We start from the raw sequence: 10277 nt of genomic DNA, 5'->3' as shown, positions 1-10277 counted from the left end.
ACAGAGGCAACCATTTACTCCAGTGGGTCTCAACTGGTGTGTGTGTGTGTGTGTGTGTGTGTGTGTGTGTGTGTGTGTGTGCGTGAGAGAGAGAGAGAGAGAGAGAGAGAGTTTGTTTAATCATTCACCCACCAAAAGTCAATTGCACAATTTCTAGTTTTGGGTTATTATGAAAAAAAGCTACTTTAAACATTCATGTACAACTTCCTGTATGAAAAGAAATCTTAATTTCTCAGTTGTCCCAGAGTAAAATCACTGGGTCATAGGGTAAGTCTGTTTTTAGTTTAATTTTGACAGAAACTGCCGAACTATTTTCCAGATTGTCCATACCATTTTACATCCCCTCCCACCACCAATGTTTGAGTGATCCAAATTCTCCACATCCATTTGGTGTTATTACTATTTTCCATCTTAGCTATCTGATAAGTTACACGTGTAGTGATATTGCACTGTAGTTTTACATTTGCAAATCTTTCCTGACTAATGGTGTTAAAAATCCTTTCATGTGTTTTTTGCCATCTATACATTTTTTTTTGGGGGGGGGGTGAAATTTCTGTGTGTGTCTTTTGTTCATTTTCTAATTGGAGAGTTTTTTTAAAAAATATATTTTTATTGATTTCAGAGAGGAAGGGAGAAGGAGATACTGATGAGAGAGAATCATTGATTGGCTGCCTCCTGCACACCCGCTACTGGGGATCAAGCCCGCAACCGGAAATCAACCATGATCTCTTGGTTTATATGTCAACACTCAACCACTGACTGAGCCACACTGGCTGGGCAGGGCTTCCATTTCTTTGCTATTATCTAAATTATTTAGAGTGTTGTTTTTTACTTTTTATGAATTGCATTTATGTCTCCCCATTCCAACACAAGTACTATCCAAGAGTCTTCTGTTATAGGAATTGGATTTAATTTTTTTTTAAAGATTAAAATTGATCCTTCTAAAAAGATCAAAAAAAGATTATGAGATTTTTCTTAATCCACAGACTTAGCCCATCTCCTGGTCTGTTTGCAGCTTGTTAAGTGAGGTGATGTCTTTGGAGGGCCAAATTGGAAAGCTGGAGTTACACCAGGGCCGTGACCCTGACAAGGGGGAAAACATCAAGGTAAGCTGGAGGCTTGGGGAGGACAACAGGGAGGCTGTGGGGACCCTGCCATCGCGCGTATTATTTAACAGGGTCATAACAAGAATCAAAACCCATCTACTGTCGCGAGAACGAATGCGATCTGGTGGTGAATTCTGAGCCCCTTTCGCCGGGGTACACTTCTGTTCTCTGATGAAAGAAAAAGGCCAGATTTTAAAAATTCTATCTAGAAAATCAGTCAGGCAAATAAGATAGGTTTATATTTTGATGCTATCTTAAGATAAAGATGAGTACCTCTTCTTCATCCTTGTATCCCACCACATAACAGTACAGAGAAGACACGAAATAAGTATTTGTGAAGAACTGCATTCTTAGAGTGTATGAGATATAGTTGCATCTGTCTTTGCTTCCTTCATGAAGAGTTCTCTGTTGGTTTTCACTGTCTCCTAAGTTTTCCTGTTGTTTTGTCTCCTTACGTTTCTTAGAGAAAGGTTTGATTTTCCCTTTTATAATGATTCATAAAATATTGCAAGAAAGGTTGTGATCAACTCTGGAAAATAATTAGACTTTAGAGCCCTGACTGATAACTTTTTCTGCTCTATTAAACTTCAGGCCTTTGAAGAAAAGTCTCTAAAAAAAAGGAAAAGTCTGTGTCTAGCTTCCCCCCAACACACACACCTTTTTTTTTTTTTTAACTGAAATTGCCAGCCCCAACTTTAGCTTAAGCCAAAGAGTTTAAATTAAGTGGATTTTGGAAGAAGTAAAGGAGAAATAGCTCTTTTATTGTAAGAAGGTAATGTAATTTAAACCCTCACATATGAAAAGCCATCTACAGATTAGCACAGATTTATTACCAAGGAAAAAATTACTTTTAACCGTGACTCGGTCCAACGTTTTAAGGTAGCAACCTCATTTTGTGCTAGTTGAAAAGTCAAGAATTTTTTTCACTGTCCTTGGGTTTTGGAAATTGCAAACTGTGAAAAGAGGGGAGAGGACAAAGGTCAAGAACTATTCTGCCTTAGAAAATTCCTTCAAAAGTCAGCTGTACTACAGGAATGTGGATTTGAGCAGGAGTTAGGGCTAGGGAGGGATGAATATCAAAGGAATGAGGAGGAAGATAAACAAGCACAAAAATAAATGAAAGTGAGATTTTAAAAAAAAACAAGAGCTTGCGGATACTTTGAAAGGGAAAGACATCACAGATATGTATGAAGATTCTCTCTAGAGTTACACAGCTGTGTATGCACTTAAAAAATATACACTCAAACTTAAAAATTAAAAACAGCACAAATATCCACCAAGTGATGTGTGGATAAATTGTAACACATGTTGTAAAATGGAATAGTACTAAGCAATAAAAAGGAATGGCCTTCCTATTCATCCAAACACATGAATGGATCTCAAGTGCATTCTGCTAAGTGAAAAAAGCCAGACTCAGAAGATTCCATAATTCATGATTCCATTTGTGTAACATTGAAAAGGGCAAAAATAGGAACAAAAAATACATTAGTGATTGCTAGAGTCAAGTGGGTAAGAGGAGTAGGAGATCGACAAAAGGGCACAGGAAATTTGGGGTGTGATGGACATATTCCAGACCTTGTTGTGGTGGTGATTATATGAACTGTGCATTGGTCAAAATTCATAGAATTGCACACTTTTTAAAAAGGCGAGTTTTACTGTATATAAATTATAACCTCAATAAACATGACTTTTAAAAAGTGGACACAGGTTCTGTCCTCAATAAGTCTAATGGTTGATGGGAAAGCCTGCGTAAAAACAAATGCAGTGGTTTAATGAATAAGAAACTTTAAATATAATTGTTACAGATGCAAAGTCAGTAGGAATGGTTCTAGGTTTACTCTAATGAAGGGAAAAGTGAGCATTGTTAGAAACAGATATGGGAACAGCAAACCAAGTTTGGGAAAATTAAAGGAGAAATAAGTTAATGAAGTTTTAAATATCACATGAATTGGCTTATTTATTTCTCATGAAGCAATGGTATAACTCAGCAAGCCATAAAAGAGGAGAAGGGAAATTTGGTAAAAGCATTTAAAAACACACACACACACACACACACACACACACACACACACACACACACCCCAAATGTAAAAGACCTTTATACTAAGAATAGCTGAAATCTACCTTTGAGGTAGATTTGGGGTGTTGCCTCCTGTTGAGTCCGCAAGGCCACACATTTTCTGAAATCTCCATAAGAATATCTAGACTTTCATTCTGAAACTTACTCCCATCTCAGTTATCTTTGATAGTACTGTGTAAATATATTTTCTATGTAAACAAACCAGGGCACCAAGTAAAATATGATGATTATATCACAGATATTTTCTAAATAATTAAATGCCACAGTTCAGGGGTAGGTAATGAACAAACTTGGTAAAGAAGGGTGTAGAATATACGTTCTCTATAGCTGTTTGAAGGAAAATACTTACTGATATCCAATCAGCACAGTGCCTAGCTCATTAGTCTCTTACATGAGATATGGCCAATAATATCTTGATTTAATTTAATATTGATTTTGGATATCAGCCCCTAGAATAATAAGGAAAAAATGGCTTTTATTAAATCTCAAACTTTTGAACATGAATTAGCTTTCTTCTGAAAATCATAATTTGTTTTGTCTCAATTTCATAAATCATTCTTTATAATTTTTGTTTTATACCCTTTGTTTTAAAGGAGAAGATTGTGGAAATTAAAAAGCAACTAGGAGAAATGGATAACAAATTTGTCCAGGTAATAATAAAAATGGCTTTATAATTGAGGAAGAAAAACAGTTCTTCAAAGAAATCTCAGATTTAGAGAATATTAGTGATGGAATCTAAAATTTGATGAAAGATAGAATTTTAAACCTAGAAGGGAACTTAGGGTCTTATAATCTATGCCCTCATTTTCAGAAGAGAAAAGCATGACTCAGAAATATGAAGTGATCTGCCCATATTTCCAGATGAAAAGCATCAGTCTTGTTCTTGCTCTCCCATAAATGAATATATGTATATATTCATATGTATGTATATATTTTAAATATATGTATATATTTTGAATATATATGAATATATTTATTTATTTTAATATATACATGTACATGTACTTATATATCTAAATATACCAAAATATTTATATTTAAATGTATATATTTTTCTCTTAACAAAACTAATACATGGTTACTTTAATAAGTAAAACATTATAGAAATTTTTGTTATTAAAAATGAAAAATAATCCTACTCACTCAACAATAAGCATGGTGAACATTATTTTTTTAATTCTCACCCGAGGGCATGTTCTTTCCTTGCCTTGGCAAGGGCTTCTTTAATAATCAATTTCTATTTTTACATAAATAAATAAATTTTAAAATTGAATTTATTGGGGTGACATTGGTTAATAAAATTATACAGGTTTTAAGTGTACAATTCTACAATATATCATCTGCATATTGTATGGTGTGTTTACCACTCCAAGTCAATAAATTTCTAGAAATGGCACCTCTATCTAGAACCCATCTTCCCTGAATCCCAAAATACTGTTCTTCCTGCTATAGTTCTGCTCTTCAAGTCATGCTGCAAATCTATTATGGGATGATTATTTAAAACCTTTAAAATGTCTTACTCCTGACGTATGTGCAATTGGCATTTATGTCTTAGAAGGTGATGGTTTGCTTTCGGCTTGTGTCTTGATCTTACGATAGAAGCCAACCAGAGCCGTCTATTACCGCTACCTGGCAACCTCTAGGAAACATGGGAGGGAAAGACGAAACATAGCTTTTATGGTTCTTTTGCTAAACCATAAGGCCCAAATATTCAAACTAACATAATGAGGACTTAACATGTATATGTATAAATTTTTAAATATTTAAAATTTATATAGTTTTCTTTTTTTCCTCATAATTACACTATGTTTCTCTAACTAGTGGCCTGGTGGATGGTTTTTAAGGAGCAAGGGAAGAGCAATAAGAGAAAAAGACGATTTATTTTAAGCAGTTGTTAATATAAATTTACACTTCTAAAACATTAAAAATAATTGTATTAATCTTTTGGTTATTCCTCCTGCAATTTATCATGATTACACTATGAATTTACTCCAGGGACCAAGGATTTTACTGAGTAAAAATAATTTTTGTTAAAGCTACTTGATAATTAAGTGGCATCAAAATGAGTCAGACTTTATTGTAGAATAAATATAATTTCCATTTTACCCCAAATTATGGGTGTCTTTTCAGGTTGATGCTTGTAATGAAGCTCATGAATTAAAGGAGAAACTCATTGCAAAAATAGAGGTAAGATTTTACTGTTACATAAGTTCAAATAATGGTAAGATAAAATTAATAAAATATAAGTACAGAGGCAATCCTTTCCCTAGAAGTGGAGAATGTACCGCATACTGATCTCTCTCTACCCTTATTGCTGTCCTCTTCCCCTCCTAGCCTTCTTCTTTGGGCCAACAAAAGCAACCCTGGGCTGCTTCCACGTCTCCTCCATCTGGAGCTTCCCTCTATGTATACATATTACCCATTCTTCAAGGCTCAGCTCACATGTCATCTCTTTTAGACCTTCCCTAATCTTCCTTACCCAGAAAAATGACTCAATATTGAACTCCTCCCACAAGATCTTATACAGTGAGGTAAGTGGGAATGAATGGGTGAATGAAACAATGAATAAATGAACCAACCTGTCACCTGCTCAGAGGTACCGGATGACCCCACTTTCTAGAGTAGGTGCCCACCACCAAGACTTAACTACTCTGTCTCATCACTTGGTTTATTTTGTCTTTGGTATGTATATTCATCTATACCGTCTAATGTGTATATGTGTGTAGCATGTAATTCTTTGTCTAACTTGCTTTAAAAAGCCTCCATGCAATACAATGCACATTCCTTGTCTATTTTTTTAGCCACTGCATCCTAGAACAGTGCCTGGTAGGAATCACCAAAAAAAAAAATGTGTCCTATATAGATGAACAAATTGGATAGATAAATTCAGTACAAGGATAATTATCTTTCTACATGAATAGTCCAGCAAAGATCAACATGTGGGTTTTGTTTAATTTTATACCCATGGTGCTAACTTACTCTGTGATAGTGTCTCTTTCTAATAGGTGAGAATGTCTGTCAATGACCTCCTCAAGTGATTCAATGTGGCCCCTGAGGTGTTCTGGGGGAAAAGCACTCTGCATCATCTAGAATAAGACTGGCAGATACATACCTAGAACCATTTTTAAAATATATTTTTATTGATTTCAGAGAGGATGGGAGAGGGAAAGCGAGATAGAAACATCAATGATGAGAGAGAATCATTTATTGGCCCACACTGAAGATCGACACGCAACCCGGGCATGTGCCCTGACCGGAATCAAACAGTGACTTCCTGGTTCATTGTTTGATGCTCAACTACTGAGCCACACTGGCCAAGCTAGAATCATTTTCTAAAAAATGATAGTTGATTGTTCTTCTTTCCAGAACTTCTGCAAGGACATGACTGTGATGAATAAAAGACTGGGGATGTACCCAATGAGAGAAGAGCACACAGACTCATGGAGTCCTGAAGACACGGGTAGGGAAGAAATGGAGCGTCTGCTTCTTCAGGCTCCCCCGGCCCCTTCCGTGCAGAGCTCCCCTCCTCGCAGTACCTTGTGGTGAGTCAGAGAAAGGAGTTGTGGGGGCTGGACAGGCCCTTGTGTGTATGAACAATAGTAACATTAAGCTTCAAGTGTTAAGTGTTGTTTCATCTCCTTTTATAAATTCTTTCTGTTCTTTAAAAGTCATAGTATTTTGATTTTTAGATATAGATCAATTGCATTAGATACACACACACACACATACATATATATATATTTCTTATTGCTTTAGATAACTATATGTATAAAATCTTAAAGGATGGTGTCTGCAGAGTGTGATGCAGCCACCTCCACCAGAGAAGCACACCTGCTAAGCAAATTTAAAAACCTCTGCTTGCTGAACATGATGCCTCTCCCGTGTACAGTATTGAAGACATACATAATGGCAAATGCTGACTCTTTGAACTTCTTTCTAGAGATGCCACACCATCACATATACCCTGAGCATATATATTTTTTAAAAATATATATGATGAATGTCTTTTATATTTCAAGTCCCCAAATGATCAAGATTTCTGCCTTTAGTAGCCCATGGAGTATTAGGAGACAGATTTAAAATAATTCAATTGCAATAATATGCTGTGGGCCCTATGTCAGGATTACATGCAAGATACAGTGCACACAAAAGAGGGAGCTGAAGATTCTTCTGGTTTGGTTGTTGGGGATAAAGAATCAGACGTCGAGCCTGGCCAGTGTGGTTCAATCATTGAGCATCGACCTAAGAACCAAGAGGTCATGGTTCAATTCCCAGTCAGGGCACATGCCCGTGTTGCGGGCTTGATCTTCAGTGTAGGGTGTGCAGGAGGCAGCTGATTGGTGATTCTCTCTCATCATTGATGTTTCTATCTCTCTGTCTCTCTCCCTTCCTCTCTGAAATCAATAAAGACATTTTTTAAAAAGATGTTCATCATGTTCATCAAAAATTAGTTAAGTGAGGAGTAATGTCAATGAAAATGGTGGAATAAAGAGCCCCCACATTTCCTCCTCTATAAAGTCAACGAGAGAGCTGGAAAAAAATGGTCAGAACAATTTTTTTCAGAAACCTGTAAATTAAGGATCGCAGTATCCAGAATATATAAAGAACTCTTACAATCCAAAAACAAAAAGACAAACAACCCAATATTCTAAATGAACAAAGGAGTTGAATGGGCATTTCTTCAAAGAAGATACACAAATGGCCAACAAGCACATAAAAAGATGTTCAACATCATTGGTCATTTGGGAAATGCAAATAAAAATCACAAAACACCTCTTTACTACCCCACTAAGTTAATATAGCTAAAAAGACAGACAATAACAAGCATGTGGAGAATTTAAAACCCCCTTAGGTATTACTAGTGGGATTGTAAAATGGTGCAGTCACTTTGGAAACAACTTGGCAGTTCCTAAAAATGTTAATGGAGCTCCCATATGACCCACTCCTAGGTATGCACCCAAAAGAACTGAATATATTTGCTCACAAAACACCTGTACATACATGAATGCTCACAGCAGCATTTTCATAATAGTTAACAAGTAGAAACATTACAAATATTCAGTAATCGATGAATAGGTAAATAAAATGTGGGATTTTTCAGCCACAAAAGAGAATAAACTACGATATATGCTATAACATAGATGACCCTTGAAAATGTTATGCTAAATGAAAGAAGTCAGACACAAAAGGACACACACTATATGATTCTAATCATATGAAATGTTGAAAATAGGAAAATCCATATAAATAGAACACAGATTAGTGGTTGGCAGGCCTGGGGGCAATGGGAAATAGAAAGCAACTGTTCATGAGTACAGGTTTTCTTTTTGGGGTGATAAAAACACCCTGAAATTACATAGTAGTGATGGTTGAACAAGCTTATGAATAAACTAAAAGCCATGGAATTGTTCTCTTTAACAAATGTGTGAAGCAATTATTTGTGGAACTACCAAGAGATAGCCAGTGGTGATAATGCCGAGAAACTTGACTCAGATTTACAGAATCCACTGAGTGAGGTCACGAAATAGACCCATAGTTAGCGTGAACGGCGCACTAGAGTTTCTCTTCTGAAATGTATTACAGATGGTGATTACCTTCAGGTAACTGGCTAATCTGTGACATTTCTTTTCTTTTTGGTGTTTTTCTGGCTTTTCCAGATCTTCTACCCTAATCATGTATTGTATTTATAATTAGTAAATAATAATGCAAGGAGTGAAAAGCAAATAAATAAACTACATCATAGTTACAGCCCAGGAGGAGGAGTCCTCAGACTTGGAAAAGCTGCTATTACTTTACAAGGGTAATTCTGATGCCAGGACAAAAATGGCGATAGAGAGGCCTGAGCTCCATTTGCCACATTGTATTTTGTGTTCTGAGGAAAATCTAACTGCCCCGTGCCTTTATTTTCTCCCAAATAGGCATCATATAAACCTCATAAATGAGGTAAAGATGGCAATCATCTGTGAAAAGGCCATTTCAGAGGAAAGAATCTCACAATATTGAGGGTTTCATTGTTTCATGACTATGGAATGTTAGGATGCCAGAATCAGTCCTAAAATGAACTTAAGTGCTCAACTATTTTGCAGATGTCAACTGAGGTCAAGAGAATTTCAGTTACTTACTCGAAGCTGTAGAGCTACCAGGGTGGAGGAGACAGGAGTCACATCAGTGTGGTTTTCTTCAGAATGTTCTTAACACGTTTTCTTTCCTTGTAGGAAACGTGCACTGAGGATTTTCATCATATTTTATGCCCTCACCTTCACTGTACTTTCATGTTACATATTATTTTTTGATGCCACGTTTATCTTTGAAAGCGTGCTCCCTACAATGCTTGGGCGCCGCAGAACATGGGAACTACGGGAGATTATTGTGCCTTTCTTAAATTTGGAAGTGGAAGACTTGTTACCCTCCTAAAGATACAATAAAATTCTGGCTGTTCTTGTGTTATGGTGGTTAACCTATTTTTTAAAAAATACTATAGCAGTGGTTCTCAACCTTCTGGCCCTTTAAATACAGTTCCTCATGTTGTGACCCAACCATAAAATTATTTTCATTGCTATTTCATAACTGTAATGTTGCTACTGTTATGAATCATAATGTAAATATCTGATATGCAGGATGGTCTTAGGCGACCCTTGTGAAAGGGTCGTTCTACCGCCAAAGGGGTCGCGACCCACAGGTTGAGAACCGCTGCTATAGGGTGTTTGGCAAAGGACATGGTAGTCATGTAGCAACTGGTTGATCACAGACAGAAAAAAACCCGAAAGCAGTTTATCTCTACCCTTAAACGCACAATGATTCCTCAAATCATTCCACACATTGATTAAAACATTTACTTCAAACCACTAACCTCTTTCATCCTCCAACAGTGAGGACACTGAGACTATCCAGTATTAGCTTCCTCGGTTATTTCACCCATTTGACCTCAGATGTCTCAGAAAAGAAAGCACAGAATTCCTCTCCATTGTTTCCCATTTTACTTAAATTGGGTTGGAGCCATACTTTGAGTGTATGGACATTATTTAGTTTTGCTCCCTAACATTCATTTATGGTTTTGGTAACAGCACCCTCACTTTACTTTAAGAAGTATC

General features: G+C 36.3%; 1 protein-coding gene across 1 annotated transcript in view; it reads left to right on the top strand.

The window, feature by feature from the left end:
* SMCO2 (single-pass membrane protein with coiled-coil domains 2) overlaps window positions 1-9618 on the top strand; it is a gene marked incomplete at its 5' end in the record, with an annotated part of 21739 nt that extends 12121 nt beyond the window's left edge. The window contains 5 exons of the mRNA XM_015560773.1: window positions 1016-1106; window positions 3780-3836; window positions 5317-5373; window positions 6553-6728; window positions 9402-9618. Of these exons, the coding sequence (XP_015416259.1) occupies window positions 1016-1106; window positions 3780-3836; window positions 5317-5373; window positions 6553-6728; window positions 9402-9600 (580 nt within the window). The remainder of the gene's footprint in view (window positions 1-1015; window positions 1107-3779; window positions 3837-5316; window positions 5374-6552; window positions 6729-9401) is intronic.
* Window positions 9619-10277: the final 659 nt, after the last annotated feature.

The sequence above is a fragment of the Myotis davidii genome, unplaced genomic scaffold (assembly GCF_000327345.1).
Source record: "Myotis davidii unplaced genomic scaffold, ASM32734v1 scaffold535, whole genome shotgun sequence".
NCBI classification, from domain to species: Eukaryota; Metazoa; Chordata; class Mammalia; order Chiroptera; family Vespertilionidae; genus Myotis; species Myotis davidii.
The sequence above is the reverse complement of the archived record's forward strand: the minus strand, read 5'-3'. Positions and strand labels throughout refer to the sequence as shown.